Below are 23,255 nucleotides of genomic sequence, written 5' to 3' on the forward strand. Positions count from 1 at the left end.
TATAGATGCTGCCTAGATAGTCCCAACTTTTGGCTTTATTAATGTTAATATCCCAAAAGAAGTGACGCAATAAAATAGGCGTTGTGCGATATTTGTCGGTTATTGGCCAAACATGGGCATCGTTGACCATGAATTCGAAAAGGAATGTGAAGATGGACCAAAGATGGAAGTGGACCAAGCTTGTTAGAAGTGTATACAGTTGGTGCATGTTCTGTGGAAAACATTTACAATGAGTGTTACATTCGAGCCTATTTTAATGGAGTGGCAGCCAAGATACGATGAAACATACATGTGTATGAGGAATACTAGTGTAAACATAAGAAGGTTAACAATCAACTAGCCTGGCTTTATATGTATATAACGAAAACGTATCTTACCTTTTACACTATTTTACTTTCAGTTACCAAATTTATCTTATTTTGGATGAATGGCCCAGTATAGTCAGGTGGTTAGGGCGCTTGTCTCGTAATCTGAGGGTCGCGTGTTTGAATCCCTATCACACTAACCATACTCGCCCTTTCAGCTGTGGGGGTGTTATAATGTGTCGGTCAGTCCTACTATTCATTGGCAGTGGGTGGTGATGACTATCTGTCTTCCCTTTAGTCTTACACTGCTAAATTAGGGACGGCTAGCACAGATAGCCCTCGTGTAGTTTTCCACGAAAATAAAAAAAAATTATCCAAAACATATTTTGGATAAAAACTTCAAATCAAGCTGTCAAAAACCTTAACCTTGTAGATTTTGTTTTAGATGAAGAGAGAATGGTAAAAATGTACGCTGTGAGTTATTGGAAGTGATTTGTTTGTTTAAAGCTTATTTAAACATCGTGAAACAGAATGGTGTTAGGAAGGCAATGGCGCCGACATCTTGCATAATTGTAACAAACGATATTGAGTTACCATAACACCCCCTCAGTGGCACATATGGGGACTTACAATACTTGTGGTGAGCAGAGTATAGATTGCCCATTGTGTTCAACTTCAAATAAACGACATATATATACACACCACACAGCGGAGGAGGTATCCAAATGACAGATCTTTTCCTGTTCAATGGTTTTATTTAGGCCACCATTTTGTTGTCGTTATCGTTTACTTGTATATACATGCCTTTGATCTGGCCCTAAAGAATAACGTCTGGAAGCATGAGATCCAATCAGCATGGTAGCCACGCGATAGGACCATCGCTGCCAAGCCAGTTAACTCCATGTTAGACAAACATTGGTCGTCCTGCCGCCTAGTGACGAAATATCACAATAACAATTACATTAAGTTTCGGCACCTTTGTTTGTGTATTGACTCTTCTCTGTTCTGAGGCATATTATCAAACAAGAACAGTTATAGAACACTATACCAATACGCCTGTTTACATATACAGTCTTAATCTTTCTGTCTGCTTAATGAATTTCGCGATTTTTTTTTTAAAGATATAAAACAATTGAAAGCGAGAACAAGGTCTTGAAATCTATTGATCAGCTTTATTTATATTGAACACCGTTCACAAATAAGTTTGTTAAATCAGGCATTATGGCACATCAGTGTAAACGCTGAGATAAAGAATATTCATTATACATCTGTAAAAAATTAAAGTCTTAATACACGTACAAGCTAATACTAAAAGACAAATCAAAAAAGTGTCAGATCATAATGTGGGGCACATTCTTGGGGCACGTTTCTATGAGCCATTTCGTACGAAATGATGTAGTTCATACAATAATAATAAAAAAAAAACAACTTAGAATATGTCAGTAACTTCGAACAAGCCCCCACTGTCCCTGAGTAACAACAAAAACTTTACAATTCTGTTAGCATGTGACCTTTAAACAGGCAGTCAGTGAATTTCCCAATACGACGTCATGAGTATAGAATAATTACTGAGGTAGGGAAAAACAAAACAAAAAGGAAAATAAATGCCACAAACTGGACATGAGCAAAAAACCAAACGTGGATTTAAGATTTTTGGCTGAAGACTTTGAAATACCCGTGATAAAGTCAATGAAAGAAAAAAACAAAAGAAAACTGGTTTTTCTTTCGGGGCATGTGCCCAATAAAACGGTGGTATTATGACTGGATCCAAAACTTATCAAATACGCAACTAAACAATAACTTTAAATGCAATTTCTATAGGACTAAAAACTATGCCTGTTACACACAAAACACTTCTATTCTGCCAACTTCTAGAAATTATCCCTTATAAGTATGCTAATGAGCATACCAAACACATGCGAACATCGACATTTCCATTTTGGCACAATTTTTTTTTTTCATCCTCAACTCCACAGAATGCCATGTCCCGTTTGTCTCGGTAAGGTAACGAAACGTTGTTGACCATGAATGACAACAACAGTGCCCTATCTTGTCGCTGATGTACATAAATGTTTTGAAAATAAAACTTATTGCCAAAGGAGGTTAAGAAATGGGTTATTGCTTAGGTTAAAGGAGTAGGGTCAACGAACATGGTATGATTTACAATGTTATATACCATATCTTTAGAAAAAGGAAGTGTAGAGGGGAGGCCATTAAGATTACTACTATATAAATTGTGTCCATAAGAGTCATTGATATCGATACGACCACTATCTATGTCTGACATAACAAGGCCCCCCCTTGTTACAGACATAACACTGTTAGTTTCCTGCATCTTACCGGTAAAACTGGATGATAGAGAATCAGCTTCTGTTATCACAGTGGGTGCTGATGTAGTAACACCAAAAGCTGGGGAAAACAAGGAGTAGAATGGTGAAAAAAAAGGTGTAGGTGAGGTGAAGTTAAATGTATTGATAATATTTGTATATGTATTCATAGATGTGGTCGTATTCGATAAAAAAGGCTGCGACTCTATGGTCTCCTCAGTGGCAGAGGTCCCTCCTGTACTGCCAGGTGTTGTCATGTTGTTACCAGAGACTGGTGACAAGGTTTCCCCTTGATGGTTACTGCTGGGACTTTCGGAAACTGGTCTTATTTCGACAACCGAGGAGGTTGAAACTTGATGGGGAAACATTCCATCAGTATTTGTATTTTGTCCTTTATAAGATGATGCATGAATAGATGGTGGTGTGAACTGATGCGAATGAGGTTCAGCAGTTGATGCTGGATAAGTGGATGGGGAACACTGCTTAGGGACCAAACCACCAGGATGAACTGAATGTTGATGTTGAGGCTTGTTAGTTTCACCTTCTTGTTGTATCGCTTCTTCGTTGTAATAAGCATTGTAGTTCATCCCATTCATGGTGCTCTGATATTCTGCTGGTGGTAGATCTTTTGGAGTACATTCTGGATTATCCCGGTTCGAATCTCTTGAAAATGACGGTTCATTTGGTGGGTCACTTCTTGAGAGCTCATTGGTTTCATCTGCTCTTGCTGGCATGTTAGTCTGCCACAGTGGAGATATTCCTCCTCCTGTATGGACATAGGGTCGCATGGCTTCCGAAATGGAAGGTAATGGTTGAGACATAATAGCAGGAGGCACCATGTATGAAGATTGTCCTCCAGGAAAATTCTGGTTGTTTCCTGGAGAAGGAGACATTGACTGGTTGTCAGAATAGAGCTGGTCACTGGGATTTCCTGAAGAGCCCTGCTGATATGGTTCTGTACATCCTGAACTAGGGATTACTTGTTCTTTCTGGTTTTGGCGACTCTGAATCAGTGACTTTAGTCGATTATTCATAAACCGATGTCTTCCTGAGCCATTCTTCCCTTCTTTGGCCACAGAAGGAGCTGACAATGGATTTCCATCGCCCATTTCAACTGGAGGCATATGTCCATTATAAGGAGCTAATAAACGTGGTGGGTTCTGGTGAAAACTACCATATTGTGAACCCATTTCAAACACTTGATTTTCTCCTTGTGGTGGAGGAAGATTCTGTACTAGTTCCATGCTATAGTTTGGAGCCAAATATGGCTGCATCTGGTAATGAAAATGAAACGAAGCACTGTATTAGAAGTTATATCACTCACACAATAATTTTAATGAAAACACAAGCAAATTCAAATAGTGTTATATGTGAATAATAAAATTATTGGAGAGGCAGTTAAAGCCTCAGAAATGGACATTTTTGAAACATGCTAATTTTGTTCTTTTAGTACGAAACTACAAAATGAGTTTGGCCCAGCATGGCCAAATAGTTAAGGCGGTCGACTCGTAATCCGAGGGTCATGGGTTCGAATCCTCGTCACACCAAACCAGCTCGCCATTTCAGCCGTGGAGGTGTTATAATGTTACGGCCAATCCCACTATTGGTTGGTAAAAGAGTAGCCCAAGAGTTGGCGGTGATTATTAACCGCCCTCCCTCTAGTCTTACACCGCTAAATTAGGGACGGCTAACGCAGATCGCCCTTGTGTAGCTTTGCGGGAAATTAAAAAACATGAGTCACCTACGCACCGCCATATAGGGGATCGAACCCTGTATTTTAGCACTTTAAGTCAGTAAAGTTATCACTGACTCTCCAGGAGGGGGAGCATTTCCATTGTTAATGAAGTATTATTTTGGTTTTTCTCAAACATCACCTCAAAGCTATAAACATATATGATGTGATATTTGTTACTGGCAAATTATAGTTATGTTACACTGATGATGCTTACATAATTTCTTTATTTCAAAAAATTCGACTCATTGGATTGTCTGACAGGAAAAGCGTTGTCTGTTCTTCTTTTTAATAAATATATATAACCATGGAAATTTACTTATAAAGACCCCCCCCACCCGAGGTACATAAGTATGTTTGCGAACCTACAACACTAGGAACTGTGTTTTGATACCCGTGGTGGGAAGAACACAGATAGCCCCTCTACGTAAGCTTTGCGCTTAACTACAAACACACACAGAATCAAATATCTATTTTATCAAGTTGCGAAACAGTTAAATTCAAAGTTTCAAATGAAGCTGAAAAACATCAGAGAACTATTCCAGTAGCACTAAAACTCCACAAATATTTGGATTGTTAACAGTTTTAAGCCCCCAGTGGCTCAGCGGTACGTCTGCGGACTTATAACGCTAAAATCCTGGTTTCGATACCCGTGGTGGGCAGAGCACAGATAGCCCAGTGTGAAGCTTTGTGCTTAACTCAACAAACAACAATAATTATTTAACAATGGCTTCCCCCCGCAAGTACAGCGGTAAGTCTACGGATTTACAACGCTAAAATCAGGGGTTCGATTCGTGGACTCAGCAAGGTAGCCCGATATGGCTTTGCTGAAAGAAAACACAAACAGTTTTAAGAACATCAGCTCACAATGGAAAGCCCCGTCTAACTAACTGTACTCAATTCAGATGTAGCCGATGTATGGTAGGCAGGAAATGGTTTCAAATATTTAATTACTGTTTACGACTTCCACCTATTCCTTTTTTAGCCTGTAAATTGGTTTACAGATAACATCGTTTTAATTTTGTTCATTCTCTTACACTGTAATCATACCTTAAACTAACTTATTCATTCTGCCATGCTGTAAAACTAGTTATTTCCACTTTCTTACACGTGCATCTACGAAAATCTTTATATTTCACACATCCATTTCTTGTATTGTGAACGTATCCATTTCCTGAGTGTAAAACCCATTTGTTTATTTACGTCGCAATACAATGTCTTGCCGTATACTTACTCGCTTTACGTCTCAAATTTATCATTTCAATTCTTTACCAGTTTACTAATTGTACTACTTGACGTCGAGTGCGATATACAAATCCTTCACAATTTTATTAGAATAAAACTGTACCTATTATTATGAAACATTCTATTGTAGGATTTTTGTTTGTTTTTGAAATTCGAACTAAGCTACACGAGGGCTATCTGCGCTAGTCGCCCCTAATTTAGTAGTGTCAGACTATAGAGAAAGCAGCTAGCTAGTCATCACCACCCACCGCCAACTCTTTTACCAAAGAATAGTGGGATTGACCGTCACATTATAACGTCCCCACGGCTGAAAGGGCGAGCATGTTTGGTGTAAGGGGGATTCGAACCCGCGACCCTCGGATTACGAGTCGAGTGCCTTAACCACCTGGGCATGCCGGGCCCTATTATAGGATGTATGGTGATATTATGCATCACCTCTTTCTTTATGCTGAACATAGCCTCGTGATCAGCGTGCCAAAGTGTGGGTCCATGGTTCGCGTCCCACAAAGAAGCTACTTAAAAAAATCGTTGCGTTCCGCGCTTTAGGGCAGCAAGTGCTTTATAAGTGTGACGATAGAATCCAATTGCTCGATTCGGGTGGCCTAAGAGTAAGCGGGAAGAGCCACTCTTCTCTAATCTGCCCCTCGTTGGTTTGATATTAAATCTGAGAACTTACAACATAAAACATTGGGAGTTCGATAGTCCCGGTATGGACAAAGCACGGGTAATCCTTCATGTAACTTTGCGCTTAACAACATTGAAAACCCGTAGTCGAACAGCTCAAAATTAAAGACGGCTAATGCAGATGGTCCTTGTGTGTAACTCTTCGCGAATATTCGAAACAAAATCTCTGGTACCGTACTAAGTCTCGACAAAGCACGGACAATTATATATAGACAAAAAAATGGCCCTGAATGTTATGATACATCATCTGGTTTTCAGACGTTATCTTAATCACTATGTGTTAGGAGGGCGCTGACGTTTATAATGCGTTAACTGTTGCCTTGTAAAGACCAGTGCCCAGCGTCTGCATGGAAATTTACATACCTGTTCGCTGGGAAAAAATAGGTCGTTCTGGTTGCAGCTGCCCGAGAACAAAAGTTGGTTTTTGTTCGCAATGCGCTGCGGCTTCAATGACCATGAATAGGCTCGGAAGTTTCAGTCAGCTAAGCCTAGCTTCTGCTGATCGTTGAAAGAAACCAGACATAGCTGTTTTAGGCTTACGAGGTCATGGATAGTCCTTACATGACACGGTCTAGTCAAAATAAATAAAGTGCACTATTTTTGTTGTTGTTTTCGGTTATTATTCGGGTAAAATTTACGACTTTTTTTTTAATTTATTTTCCACACCTGCTCCGGCAGAATAAAAGAAACCAAAGTTACGTCTTCTGTTATATGTTAGGGTAAGCAACAACACAACTAACACGTTATTTAAAACGTATCCACCAGAAAGGACCGTCACTGAAGCAAGATCGCAGAAAGTAGAAATTAAACTTTTATAAACATATTTAGCAGTTGAAGGATTATTTCACACTTAAGCAAGAGAAGAATCCTCAATAGCCGCGGTTCTATTAGAATTGGATTAATCTATGAGACCGTAGTTTCTTCTTTATTAGCTGTATTTTGCCAAGCGTAGGCCCTTCTCTATCCGAATCGATATTATTTCTCATCAGGATCTTAAACCAGAGTTTAGTGTTTTAAGCAGGAGTTTAATAAATCAATCTACGAGACCTTGGGCATTGTGAAATATGTCAATCGAAAGGGTTTGACCTCTTGAGTCCAAAGCTGTAATTAGACCTCAAATCGTCAAGAGATGACGGAGCTATAAGCTACAAGTTCGTTATTTCGAACTCGGGAAGAACAAAAAAACATAGGCGTGCCAATGAAAGGCTCGTCTGCGACTACAAAACACTCTTCGTTCTATAACTGTGTTCCAGGTGTACAGAAACATGAACTGTTAATCAATTTAACAGTCCCCCGCTAGGGCAGTGGTAAGTCTACGGATTTACAACGCTAAAATCAATGGTTACATTCCCCTCGGTGGACACAACAGATAGCCCAATGTTGCTTTGCTAGAAGAAAACACACACACACGCGCGATTTAACAAAATTCAATGTTTGTTTGTTTTGTTGTTTTTCGTAATTTATATTGCAAAGTTACACCATCGTGTTTCTTGATGGCGAATGTTAGTAACTTATCCACCTTGTAAGATCTAACATGGTAACTGCACGAAATCGTCTGAGTAACAGTGGAGCTAAAAGAAAACCCAGTTCAGGCTTAACGCCCCAGCGGCTTCAAACACACATACACACCCAGGCCTAACGGTGTAGCATACTAGTTAAACTCTTTTAAGAAGTTTAGACCGAACGGTATCTCACCTTATTAAACGAACGAAGTTTAGACAGAACGGTGTCTCACCTTATTAAACGGAGAGAAAGTCATTAGAATGTATAATAACGTCTCTTAGACAAAACTCGTACCCTTACGAATTACACAGAACACTACGTCTTCACCGTTGCAAACTTACGATGAATACTTTATTCACTGGTTCACGTCTTATTCACCATCAAGGACACCTTTGATTATTATTATTTTTCCCCATATTTTTATTCATCCAGTCCACCCAATAAACTGTTTTTATTAACTAATAATTAACTTGTTTTCCCATTTTTCACGATCACCTAAAAACAAGTAAAACAGTGGTATTAAAAAACATGTTTGATTAATAAGATGGCGATACCTTCGCGGGTCCTAGTTTGGGATATACTTCAACTTCATTATTCATAAGTATACAAAACACGTGCACCCCCTATTTTCTTATTTAAAAATCTATACAAAATATATATAGTCCACAGTTTCATGTCTGCAAACAACACACAGCACGTATATCTCTCAGTTTCGTGTTTACAAACTTACACAGAACGTGTACCCTAGACTTTCGTATTTACAAACCTACACAGAACTATAAATAAATACGCTACAGTTTCATGTTTACAATCCTAAACACAACACAACATACACGTTCATTTTCGTGCTTACAAACATACACATGGCATGTATACGTTACAGTTTCGTGTTCACATAAACAATGTAGTTTCATATTAGTACACTTAAAAACAATCAATAACCACTTTTCATACGGTTTCTTAGGAAACCTACACTTTATGGTCATATTTCTCAATTTCATAGTAGTATCCGTATATATAAACAGCTATACTATACAGTAATGTTATTTCGAATTTCGTAAAACAGATTTACATTATGAACTTTGAAAACGTCTTTTGATTGCTTACTATTCGTATTAACAGTAAATCTACACAGAGCATTTATACATTTGAAGTATGCAAGTAAACCTAAACAGAACAGTTATACTACAGGGCTTAGTGTCAGTAAACCTAAACAGTACAGTTATACTACAGGGCTTAGTGTCAGTAAGTGTCAGTAAATCTACACAGAGCATTTATACATTTGAAGTATGCAAGTAAACCTAAACAGAACAGTAAACAGAGTGTCAGTAAACCTAAACAGTTATACTACAGGGTTATACTACAGGGCTTAGTGTCAGTAAACCTAAACAGTACAGTTATACTACGCAGTTTAGGGTCAGTAAATCTAAACAGAGCATTTATACATTTGAAGTATGCAAGTAAACCTAAACAGAACAGTTATACTACGCAGTTTAGGGTCAGTAAATCTACACAGAGCATTTATACATTTGAAGTATGCAAGTAAACCTAAACAGAACAGTTATACTACAGGGCTTAGTGTCAGTAAACCTAAACAGTACAGTTATACTACGCAGTTTAGGGTCAGTAAATCTAAACAGAACAGTCACACTACGCAGTTTAGGGTCAGTAAACCTAAACAGAACAGTCACACTACACGGTTTAGTGTCAGTAAACCTAAACAGAACAGTCACATTACACGATTTAGTGTTAGTAAACCTAAACAGCACAGTATATACTATGTAGTTTAATATATATGTAAAAACGGCTCATTTGGGTTGAGACATTTTTTTACGTAGAGGAGCGAACACCGTTTCCACCTTCTTCGATCATAATCAGGTTCACAAAGAAAGGAAGAAGTAACTGACCGAAAACTGACCACATGTTTGTGAGGGGTTGTGTAACTGAGTGTTGCAATGTATAGGGCGTGCTTAGATGTTTGAATATATAATTTTATATGTCAATAAACCTAAGCAGAAGAGATATATAGTTTAATGTCAGTAAACATAAACAGTACAGTTATACTATAAGGTTTAACGTCAGTAAATGTAAATTGAACAGTCATATTACCAAGTTTAATGTCAGTAAACCTAAACAGAACAGCTATACAGTACTGTGCAAAAGTTAGGGCAAGATAATATTTTGTCATTCTTTCCATTTTGCAGGACTACATTCTGTAATGGCATGAAAGAAATAAAGTTAAAACACTATGGTAATACTTCACTGGTAACTGAATGAGTCAGGTTGACAATACCTATCAATCTTTAGCATCACCTTACTCTTGTAACAAGGACGTGTCATAAAGGTTCTGCTCGAATGAACATGATGATGAAACTTAGAGTCTGAAATGACTGTCATGGTACTGCATGCAGTGTCTTAACTATACATATCAAGAACTTAGGAAGACGTTAGCATATGGTACTGGCATATGCTAGAAGAAATCAACTTTAATAGCAGTTCACAAATAAACTTTGATAACAAATAGTGTTTAACACTATATATTAAGTTTTGTTGTCATGCCTCAGCCCAAAAAGCTTATAGAATTATCAGTAGAGCAGAGAGTTTGCATAAAAGCTTTATGATGCTGGTTGGACTCTCTGACAAATTGCTACAGACTTGAAATGTTTCCCAAACATTGTCAAATACACAATAAATCGTGAGACTGAGACAACTAAATTTGATATTAAGTATCTTCGTTTATGCAGCCTTCAGGGCAGAAGGCAGACTGTCACTGATATCAAGCATGAGATAAACAACCATGTACCAAATGACAGAAATGTCTCTAAACCTACAGTATCAAGATGACTCAATGAGAATGGAGTAACTGGTCATGTAGTAGTACAAGAATGGAATAACTGGTCATGTAGTAGTTAAAAACTTTACTTCGAGTTCCAAATGTTATCAACTGAAATTTGCTGAAAAATACAAAAACTGAACTGTTGATGTTTGGAAAAGAGTATTGTGGATGGATGAGTTCAAGTTTTAAATATTTGATTCAAAGCACAGAATATACATCAGGTGGAAGAAATGTGAAAGATACTTACATCAATACATAGTACCTACTGTGGTGCATGGTGGAAGCAATTTGATGGTTTGGGAGTGTTTTTCTACTCTGACAACAGAAGATATTTGTAAAATAGATGGAAAAATAAGCCAGTGGAAGTACCATCAGATGTTGATCCATCATGGTATACCCTGTGGTTTGTGCATTATTGGCAAATCATTCTACTGACAAGAAGATAATGACTCCCAACACTCATCCAACTTGTGCAGAAATTATTTAGCTCAGAAAAAAGCTGCTGGGGTCATTCAAACGATGCAATAGCCCCCACAGAGCCTCAGTCTCAACCCAATTAAACAGATCTGGGATTTGACAGATCAAAAACTTGACAAATCAAAAGTTGCTTCCAAAGAAACTTTATGGAAATTGGTTAGAGAAATTTGGAGTAAAATCCCAAAAGACACTTTGATTAAATATATTACAATAATGCCTGAACGACTGTCTGCAGTTATTAAAGCAAAAGGGAGAAACATAAAATATTGACTGTTTGCTGAACTCAACCACTTCCACTGAGTTTCTGTTGTACCAAATATAAAGATTATTAACATTCTTATGTTTCACCTGTGATTTACCTTCCATTGTTCATTGAATGTAACCTCAAATCTAATTTTGTCTTTGTACTAACAGTTTTGCACAGTAACGTGCTACACAGTTTAACGTCAGTAAACCTAAACAGAACAGTTAGTTATACTATAGAGCTTAATGTCAGTAAATGTAAACAGAAGTTATAATATATGATTTACTGTCAGTAACCTAAAATAAAAGTTAGACAGTTTAATGTCAGTAAATGTAAACAGAAGCTATAATATATGATTTACTGTCAGTAACCTTAAATAAAAGAGTTATACATTTTAATGTCAGTAAATCTAAACAGAAGTTATAATATATTATTTACTGTCAGTAACCTTAAATAAAAGAGTTATACAGTTTAATGTCAGTAAATGTAAACACTATTCAGTTTATTGTCAGTAAACATAAATAGAACAATTATACCATAATATAATTTAATGCTAACAAACCTAAACAAAATGATTCTGGTATGCTGTTTAAAGTAATGAAACATAAACAGAAAATTTACACTATGCAGTTTAATGTAAGTATATAATGTATGAATCTTATACACTAAAGATTCTTGTCAGAGAATGTTTGCTGAAAAATTGACAGCAGAAATCCTACACTTTAGAATCTGGTAACTGCATATGAAGTACATATATCAAACTCCAAAATTTAGTGTGATAAACCATAATGATAAACGTCACACTACTGTTTAGTGTCAGAAACCCTAAGCTACATTGTTTAGTGTCAGGAAACTATACCCCCCCCCACCTCCCCTGGTGGTTCAGGAATAAGTACAAATTTAACTCTTAAATCCAGGACTGGATTATTCCAAATGGACAGAATGTAGATAGACCATCGTATAACTTTGCAATAAGAAAATAACAACAGAGACGTCACATACAAACATACTACAATTGATGTTTGTAAACCTGTGCAAAAAAACAGCTACTGTTTAGTGTCATAAAACGTGCAGGGAACACCAGAAGAGTTTCTGGGACTAAAGAAAAAATCCACGAAAACTTTTGTTTTAATATTTGCCCTCTAATAAGACCCGAGGTTTATTAACATACTGAGGTTAATGAAATAATCCACAGTAGTACTATTCACAAAGTTCGAAACTAAACAAAAGATATACAGTGCAGTGTTTTCATTTATAAGTCAGTTTATTACGTTTATCACCAATAAAAATGTGTATTTATTTGACCACAAAATTTCGTAAACTGGAACTAATTCACATAAGAAGAATGTTTAATGGGTAATTAATTATTATTAATTATGTTATTATCAGACGCTAAGAAACGTTAATCGGCAAGTAGACACCCTATTTAAATAACATTTAAAACATTTTTCACGTTTTTTTTTTTTTTTTTTAATATATAGATCAGAGGCCCACCAGAAATTTTCCCGGTGTCCCAGCGGCCCAATCCGCCCCTCGTAACATATTCTACTGTTTAATTCCAGTACGTAAACCTGTCCATACACTTACAATACTTATATTCTGAACTTTCATATTAGTTGTAAAAACAACAACAACAAACACGTTGAATGTAATACAGAGAATGACTAAAAGGTGACAACGTTGATACGTCATATTATTTGTATGGTGATGTGCTTGAAATGACAAGGGGAATTTCGAAGCGTCCTGCAGTACAGTTTCGAATGTAATACGCATCTTTTTCACTAGGAGTTATGATGCATATAGCACACGGTAACAAATCTAAACGGTTATTGTTTTTACGACATGCGTTTTGAACGATAATATACAGACACACACACTTGAAATGTTGTGTTTCCATGTTTGTCGTATTGATTCTCTTCGTTTCTAGGACATAAATAAGAAATGTTCCCCGTTTTCAGTGACTATAAACATGGTTTGTGAAACAAAATAATTAAGAAACTAAGTCCGATGAATCTTAACACTTATTTACATGGTCACTTAGAAATGTTTAGAAACATAGAACTAATTACTGACATTCAAAACTACAAGCTATCACAGTCCTCGAAAATTGCCGCAAGTTCTTTACCGGCCGTAACTGTTTTTTGTTTTTTTTTAAAGTTTCATTCGCCAGCAGAGATAGTAAAATAGCAAGCGCTAACTAACTTTCAGAGATTGTTTTAAGCAGTGGACGTTTTCGGTAGTATATTTATACGAAAGGGTGATTACCTTTGCAATTCAGAGTACAAAGAATTCTCCAAATACGCTTCCTTTCGTAAGCCTCTCCCCACACACACACACATTCTCGCGTGAATGAGATTTTGAGTAGCACCGAGTGAAGATGTGATTTCAAAATATGATCGTTTGTTTCTACGTAAACTGTATAATGTGTAACAACCAAGTTTATATTTAAAAAATCAATTTCAACCACGCACACATACCCTCCGTCACACGCGCACTGGGTCATTTCCCTACAGAACTAAAAGCATGGGTGATTTGATCAAACGTTAATCGTGTCGGCATTAATCTAGAAAATTCATTAACGAAATGAGTCAGCAAGAACGGCTCGTTTAAAATTCGAATCGGACACGTCACCCCACGCCACAACCTTAATATTACTCAATTAAGATATCGGATGGAGCGAGCAGCTCGCGCTACGAGGTTATGATGAGGAAACGCAGTATGTCATTAAGAACGTTAATAGATTGAAAAATGATGAAATGTTAGGCTTAGTAAAGTTAAGGAAGTGGAAAAAGAAGACAAAATTAGTGACGCTGGAAACGTGAATTTCAGAAAGACCCTTGTATTAATAGTTGTAATGAGTTCGTGTAACATTCTGATTAGGTTTTGCATAAATGTACAACGCACAATGTTCGTACAAACTAATAAATACCAATACTGCATGGTTAAAATGTTAATTGTTTAATGACCAATGGGCTAGTGGTCGTTTCTAGCAATTTTCCAAAGGAAGAAATGCAGGCCTGTTTAATCTGAATAAACAAACAACAACAACCTCATGAGTGGAATAAATTCTTGTGTTCGTAAAATAATTAGTCGTGGATAATACACGTTAATTGTGGACGGATTTAGGTGGGAAAGTGTGCGAACATTAATGAAACAGTAGCACGAAGTAACACAAATGCCTTTTGCCATTTCTAACACAAACATCTGAGTGGATGACGCCGAGACTGTGGTTCCCATTGGTGACAGAGGTTCTAGCTGTGGCTGTAAGCAAGCACGAAATAGTATGGTCGTTCCCATTCAATTTTCCACGGGTAGAAACGGTGTGCATGTGCGCCTCCATTCACTGGTGAACATCTGGGAGCAAGCACGTGAGAAAGCTCACAGATGGTGTATGTTTGCCTCAAGGTCTGTGCTTTTAAGAACCTACTTTTGACAACAGGCAACTCGCCACAAAGACCAGCCATGTAAACTGTGTCAATGGCGAGCACAGATTAAAGAAAAGTTTTGTATAATAAAAAAATGTACTATTACGAAGAGGTTTGCACCTTATATTTCGGTGGATTTAACGCCATAATTTTGCAACTGAAATAGAAAATTTCCTTTTTGTTTTAAATATATAAACTTTTAATTTTAATATATTGTTGTGTTGTAGAGACTTGCAAAATTCTTGCGGTAAAATTAGTATATTTAATTGCAACATACATTTCCAAATACAACATCTCTAGAATACTACACAAAAATTCTAATCGCAAATACTGAAATCTACAGATCTATTTATTTTGTCTAAGGCCTAACATCAGTTAAGCCTTTATTTAAAATACTCCTTATATTTGATATAAAGCGATAAAAGAACGCTGTAACTTGCGCAAGTTATTGCTGTAGTTTAGTTAGGGCTAAATTTTACCGTACTTCGTATTCCCAATAATTATACTAACAATATGATTCTACGTCCTACGGTTAGACTTTTAATATATTGTTATACAAAATGTCTACAACATTATATTTACATCCTTCTATAATCATTTGTAATCATCCGTTGAAAGGGGGCCTGCGCATGCGCATTTAGATAGTACTGTACGCGCGTATTTTGACGACACAAATTGTGTGTCGTTGCAGTAGATACATTAAGCCTGATTTATTGTAGATCATGTTTTAATTTATATGTGTCTCTACCACACGAAACTGCTTAAACTACACAAGGCGCGATAGTCGGAAAATATTGTTAATGTTTTAAAGCTGGTTTATTGGAATGCACAAATCATTCACACCAAGTGATAAAATGTCACTTTACTGAACAAACAAGTTTGAAGTTTAGTATCTTTCAAAATGAGGAACTCTATTCCAAGCTCGCTTTTTACATACGTAGTATCGACCATTGACACTAGCGAATGTGTGTATACACACACTGTATAGGTCTTTAGAAACTATGATGAATAATAGCAAAAAAATTTGGCTTAACACGTATATTTAGCTACTGTTACTAAAAATATTTTTTGACGTGATAGAATACTGGATACAAGAAATTGCACAGATTTGGTAGGCAAAGAAGAATACCTGGAAAATGGTAATCTGTGCTAATTTGTGCATGGTCAAAATTATCTTTAATTTTTTCTTTTGCGTTTGTTATAATTTTCTCTGTATCAAGAGAGTCTCTATACATTAAGGAAAATACATACGAAATGTAAGCACATAATTCCAGATGCAAATATTAAAAAAAAAATGCTGTCGTAATATTCTTTTATAATTCGAGAGAATTTTATAAAATTTAATAATTCTATATAAATTAATTTCAATATATTTCATTTTCTTATTCGCCAGTAATTTACCACAAATTAAATGCTAATTTAGCTTTATAACACGAACAAGATAAAATGCCGTTTTACTGTTAGTTTCCTAGTTCAACACTCACTGGTAATTTTTATAGTTCGTTACACTTTCAATATAAATCAGTGAAGAGTTACCGTAATTAGTGAATTACTATAACAACTGTCCACACATTAAATTTTCGCTCAATAAGTATTTTATTTTTCAATATTATCATAATTACAATATCCTCAAGGGGGCGCAGGCTGCCCCTTCAATAGAGCTCTGGATTGCTGAACTTGGTGAGCGTGCTTCGAATCCGTGCAACACACACACGCACATACACTTTAAGGCTGTAGTAAGATATAAGTGACCATGAATCTCTTAGGGTGAATAGGGAGGCGCAACTGACTAGCTTCCTTACCTCTCTGATCGACGTTTCAAAATTAGAGACGGTAGCATGTAGCCCAAATAGTTTTATCAAAAATACAAAAATTTCTTATGTGATGCGTTAATATATATATACACATATACACACACTCACACCACATAGTAGATTTACCAAAAATGAAAGATATTCTTATGTGGTGCTTTTAAAATAATTGATTTTAATTTATAAATGTATAAAACAAGCGCGCACAGACACTTGTATGTGTGTGTACTTATTAAAATGACTCCCCACTGCCAGGGGGGTTATGTCAAGTTCTTAATAAAATTGGTGTTGTTGTTTTTTTTGTTAACATTTGTAATGAGAGGCTACAATGGCTAGTTTTAATACAAAACGTAAGTGACAAGACATGTTGAGATAAGCTTTACCCACATGCCTCATATCTTTTATCTCGGACACTTCGTTAACTGTCGAAGGTAGAGAAGTATAGCAACTGTGTAAAAGGTCATACATACCCTTGGCACTCCCAATGGACTAAGTTGTTGCTCTCGTCCTGAGAAAACTAAGGGGCTAACGCCGTTAACGTTTCGTCCCATACCTTCCACAGTAGGTTGGACAGCTTTCGGACTTTCTTTCATCATACTGACGACTGCAACGCCTGAGGCCTAGCAAAGAAAATGTCGGTTGTTGTTAGTACAAAATACAAACCATACGAGGTTATTAACTGTTAGCTTTGCTTGTAACAAGCCTACTACAAACAACGGATAACCCAATCTAATTTATCAAAATTACCACCAGTAATATTGTTTAAAACACACAATGACACACAAACTAAACCGTAAGCTTTCCAGCTGTTAAGTAAGGAAAATACGGTTTTCCATGACATGTATTGTTTTTTAAAAGAATTCTGAAATATATTTTTAACAGAAGTTTTGCGGCTTTATCAATTCACGTCTAAATTTAGTCTAAAGTTGATGGCTGCATATTAACTGTTAACATTACATTATGGGAAAATATAATATAATTGTCATTACAATTACTCATTTCACACAAAATATATATTTTAATAGACGGCATAAAGGAACACGTCCAAATAACTTAAGACATTTTAGTTTGTCTCAAATGGAAAAAGTCTTGAATAATGTTAAGCCTAATTCTCCACGTAAGATTACAGATATAACGACGTATCTCTAATGCTGTTAGAATGGCTTGCATTCATACAAAATACAGTAGTGTTTGTTTGTTTTTGAATTTCGCGGAAAGGTACTCGAGGGCTATATGCGCTAGTCCCCAATTTAGCAGTGTAAGACTAGAGGGGAGGCAGCTAGTCATCACCACCCACCGCCAAATCTTGGGCTATTCTTTTACCAATGAATAGTGGGATTGACTGTCACATAATAACGCCCCCACGGATGAAAGGGCGAGCATGTTTGGTGCGATGAGGATTCGAACCCAGGACTCTCAGATAACGAGTCGAACGCCTTAACCCACCTGGTCATGCCAGGCCGACAGCAGTGTAATAAGCATTTCGATAAATGTGATAAGTAACAATAATTGGAAGCATCATTTTTTATTCAAGGGTGGTTGTATAAGACTAAAGGTGGTAATTGCACTGGATCTTTAATAGTTTGCACCTTTGCCGAACACGATTCAGTCTTCACACTGTGGCCTTTATCCAAGAGACAAACAAAAGTATAACCCACCATCACGATTACACAGCGGTAGTCAGGGGCACTGACTGACCCATGGGTGTTTAACTGTGCTCCATACCTATGTTTTGTAAAGTACAGTACTTTGTAATTTTATTTTGATTATTTTGAGAGGTATCTTTCTGTAGGATAAGGCGCCACTACAATCCATTAGTCATTTTAACTTTAGCGGGTTTGCAAGTCGTACTGTATTTCAACCAACGGTTGTGAAAATATGAATGGCGTAAATTACCCATAAAAGTTTTAAATCTGGTAAATTGTCGGTACGATTCCATCTAGAAAAATGTACTTTTATCGAATGTTTGTTTAATTTTTATCTTTTGTACAGCGTGGTTCCATTTAATGACTCACGCTTCCCCTCCGTATATTATTTACTCAACCCCGAGTTTCGAAATGGTACATTCCTCGTAATAAACAGCGAGAGAAGGTACACGGTCTCCCCCAGTAGTTGCATACGTTATTGATTTTTACATTGGACTCCTGCATAAAATGATTTTCAACATGATGGCTAGTTTTGATTTGCCGCTTTTGGTTTCACGAATTCCACAAGTCAAGTTAGTTTAGCTGTTAAACATTACGAAGTACCTTAAAACTATTACGTTCGCAAGACATTGAAACTTCCTAAAATACAAAACACAAAAACACCGGTAAAACAAGACCGCGTAATATTTATTGCAATATAATTGCATCGTTGGAAAAATGAACGAAAACTATATTTGAATACATTCAACCCACTGTTTAGTGCGTCTTATTGTGCTTCTAAATTTTAGTGGTGTAAAATAAGGGCGTATTAAACCTTTTCTACGCACAACAGTGATCTGACGTTTGAATTCCACATAAAAGAAAGGGAAAAACAACTATTATTAAACTATTAGCCTCACATTGACGTCATTTCGAAGCGTATTGTTGTTTATTATATTTAGGTTTATAGTAAACTGAAGATAAGAAAGTAACATGTCTGTGACAAACTATAAACAAAACAATACTCAAATTATACGTGAATCTGTTAACCGACTCGAAAATATCCGATTTGTTTTTCCTTTACCAATCTTGTGGTTGTGGAAACTTCCGTTTGGTGTCCGTTCTAACTGAAAGAGCTGTCACCGGAAATTCGTCACTTACTGACAGTGCTTTTCTAATTAATGCCCTAGAACTAGGTGTGGAGAGAAAGAAGATATAAAGCTGTGTCAGGATTCGATTTTTTTTCCTTGTTCAAGCATAATACTGACCATCATCGCCATTCAAATTTTAATGACCATGTCTTACTACTTTCCGTGAGCTTAAGTGGTTTTTCAATCGTGAGTGCATATCCTAAATATCCATATTAAAACTGTACTTTTTGTGAAAGAAAGCTGATTAAAATTGTGACCAAAAATGACGTAGAATTAACAGCGCACTCAGCAACAAAAACAATAATACCCTAAAATAATCACTACACAGCTAATGATGGTTCAGTGAAAACTCGTTACGTCGGTAGACACACACAATACAAGTAACGAACTCAGTACCAAAATCAGCTTTGCGTTAATTTATTTCAGTCGACGTTTGACAATCGCCTCTCTTTAGGCCTAACTTCAAACCTAAAATTACGACAACGTATTGAGTAATCGACTTTGCCTTATATTCCATTCTTAAAATAATCAAATGCGAAGACTTGTTAATAAAGTTACCTGCTTCCAAAGTTAAAGCTGTTGTTACGCTTTCTAATGTATTAACATATCCTCGCTATTTAAGAATGGTGCATAACGCCAAAGTACAAAACGCAGTAGGATTTTCTATCTACTTACTTATTAGGCCCAGCATAGTCAAGTAGTGAGGGTCGCGGGTTCGATTCTTCGTCACATCAAACATGCTCGCCCGTTCAGCCGTGGGGGCGTCATTATTTTCGATCAATCCCACTATTCGTTGGTAAAAGAGTAGCCCAAGAGTTGGTGGTGAGTGATGATGACTAGCTGTTTTCTCTCTACTCTTACACCGTTAAATTAGGGGCGGCTAGCGCAGAAAGCCCTCGTGTAGCTTTGAGGGAAATTAAAAAAAACGACACTAAACATTACTTACTTATTCAAAACTGTATCCAATACTCACTCTTTCTTTCTTGGTTTTCAGTTGGTCGCATTTTCTCATTTTACATATCTGATGACTGCGAACACTCTTGCATGGACCACATTCACCACAATTGTCCTTCTTCAAGCATCCAGGGCACTCACCACAACGTTTTCGTTTCTTTTTCGGCTTCTCTGTCGCTTCAGGAATAGCAGGAATCTGTGATGAGAGACTAGCAGTGTTGCTTGTTTCCCACTGTTCAGCTTGGCCTGATATAGGTGGAAGAACTTGCCTTGGAGTGGTGGAAGAAACAGAAGGCACTTGGAAGGAGTTTTCAACAATTCCTCTACTATCAGGAGTGGATGAGTCTGCTTCGATTTTCATATGCTTGGGGCTTGGAATAACAGAATTGGCACCGTGTTTAAACATCTGTTGCTGATGTCCAGGATGGTGTACATAACTTTGAGGTGAAGGGTAGCGAAGTGTATTTGAATTTCCAAAATGTGGAAAAGTCATACTAGCTTGTGGTGAATTGGCACATACTCCAAGTCCCGATGAACCCATGGGTTGAGCATGAGACTGGTAAGAAGAATTAGCCCTCTCAATTGCCTCTTGAATTTTTTCATTCTGTGACCAAGAGTCCTGCTGGGATCGACTGTCTAATCCAGGTGACGACGAGAAACGTGACGACGGTCTCGAAGATGGACCAGTCTGCTCTCTAGAAGTTAATTTTTCGTTTGCCCCTTGTCTAAGTTGATCTTGTGAAGTACTGTCATCGGATTCTCTGCTTGCTGGTAGAGATGTATCTTCCTGCTGTGTAAGAGAAGAAAGTGGATTTCTAGAAGAGTCCTGATGAGATTCCAGTGAACTCTCGCTCTGTTGCTGTTGTCCTTGTCCACTCCCTTGCTCCCAGGGTCTGTAGCCAACATTTCCTATTCCATCTGATGATGCAGGTCCGGGACTTGACGCATCACTTGCGTTGGTCGAAACAGGATTAGAATTTTTGTCGAAAAGACGAGCTCTCAATCCTTCTACTACCAGCTCCTGACTTGTCTCAGGTACTGTATGTTCAGAAACTGATACTTGCCTCATTGATTCCGTGTTCATTTTTTGAAATGCGTTATGGTAAGGAGGGCCTGGAGAATGGTATGCTATGGTTGATGTTAACGGCACGTTTGTTTGGAACTGCGACGTAACATAGCTTGAACCACTAGTAGCATACTTAGTGAACACGTTCTGTCCATGAGGATCCATCTGCGATGGTTGTTGAATAAATGAATGAGCAGATGCTGAAGGAGGAGGAGGGGCCCCTATTCTTTGAGGGTAAGAGGAGGACCTGGCCGGATCAACAAATGAGTATTCAGAAGGCCCACTCATCATGGGATAAGGCGGAGGAGGTCCAGGGAGGTGTCCTCTCATCCAAGGTTCCCGCCCGTTAAATGTGACAGGTCCTGGGCTTCCTGATACAGGCTGTGGGTTGTGGGCGCCATTTCCGGGCATGGCCAAAGGCACGTTGGCCTGCCTGTTGTTACTGTTCATCCTCAAGTGGCTTTCATCTAGGAAAAGTATTTAATGTATATATATATAGTCCAAACTATGTATTAGTATTAAAAATTATGTTTTAAATGTAATTAAACAAGATACATAAAGTTCATAAAATTATGCCAGTGGAACATAAAACGGAAAGAAAATACAAAAATTTATGAATATTTTATTAAGACATTTAATTATAACATTGGATATAATAATAATGCTAAGACTAATGGTTATAAACCTAAGGTTATAAATAAGGTTAAAATAAAAAAACACCCAACAAAAACCAGGAATTAAAATTCTACTACTGGCAAACAAAGTTAAGTTATTACTTTACGTCCATTCGACTTGTATTTAACGTACCTTAATACACGAAATATCTACATGAAATTAGACCACAAAAACCATCTAGACCCATTCATAAACGACTTAATTGGTGGGAAACAAATAAAAAAAAGATATTTGATTAAATCACGCACAAGTTAAACGCCATGTTTGTAGTGGACACAAAACAAGCCAGTCCAGGATGAAGCTTTGTGCTTGAGCAAAATAATATTTTTTTTTTTTTCTTATATTCACGCAAGGAAAATACTTTTTCGTAAAAGTACAAGTCACGTTAAGAAAAATGAGCGTTTGCACTCGCGTGATATTTTTCTTGTTATATATTTATTTGTGAAATGATTTGGATAATGTTATTACACTGGCGTTACATTCTCGTCTTCATAATTGTGCAGAATCTGGAAATTATTTTCTAGTCCCCCAAACACCATCCATACAGACAAGTGAAGTGATTAACTCGTGTTGTAAGGACAATTGGTACAGATGACCACAAAATCAAGTATCGTCTCAACCAGGATTTTTCACTTCATTACATTAAACCGAGACTTTCGTGCGTGGGCGCCAGACTCGCCAAATCCAAATCCAACAACTTATGTGGAATTCGTGCTTGCCAAGCCGGTAATGCTTGCCTCGAGGCTAAGCCGGCGAGCCACTGGCTCGCTAATCACGGACTGGGTTAGTGGGACAATAATGCCTTTTCAAGGCAAGCAGTCATAAACTAATAATGGCCGCTCACGTACCTTTAACCACAGCAATTACTAAAAATGTTTTTCTTCCTTTACACAATCAAAGAGCTGTACTAAAGCTTTAACATATAGGTGGTGTTTTATGTGAAGGTCACCAGTAAGACGTGTGAACTTTTTTGAAGAGTGAAACATACGAGTTGGTTAAAGTCGGTACTATAACACCAACCACTCTGAAAAAACAAACAAACAAACAACGTTTCACACTGTATATGTATATATAATGACAGTTTCGAACACTGAAATGCCTGACCAATTTCAACACTAGATTGCAAAATAAACGCAATTTTCAGGTCGGTTTCAGATCTTTTCCTCTGTTAACAAATTACCATTAAAAGTCCGAA

At 37.1% G+C, this 23,255-nt stretch overlaps 1 protein-coding gene across 4 annotated transcripts in view; it reads right to left on the reverse strand.

Annotated features, from left to right (window-relative positions):
* Positions 1 to 1,455: 1,455 nt before the first annotated feature.
* Positions 1,456 to 23,255, reverse strand: part of LOC143234378 (uncharacterized) — a 28,214-nt gene continuing 6,414 nt past the window's right edge. For all 4 annotated transcript variants that reach the window (XM_076471693.1, XM_076471692.1, XM_076471691.1 and 1 more), the window contains 3 exons: positions 20,339 to 21,852; positions 17,060 to 17,209; positions 1,456 to 3,906 (listed from right to left, as the gene is read on the reverse strand). In XM_076471693.1, the coding sequence (XP_076327808.1) occupies positions 2,428 to 3,906; positions 17,060 to 17,209; positions 20,339 to 21,835 (3,126 nt within the window). In that variant the 5' untranslated portion in view covers positions 21,836 to 21,852 and the 3' untranslated portion in view covers positions 1,456 to 2,427. The remainder of the gene's footprint in view (positions 3,907 to 17,059; positions 17,210 to 20,338; positions 21,853 to 23,255) is intronic.

Source organism: Tachypleus tridentatus, chromosome 12 (genome assembly GCF_004210375.1).
Source record: "Tachypleus tridentatus isolate NWPU-2018 chromosome 12, ASM421037v1, whole genome shotgun sequence".
Classification (NCBI taxonomy): Eukaryota; Metazoa; Arthropoda; class Merostomata; order Xiphosura; family Limulidae; genus Tachypleus; species Tachypleus tridentatus.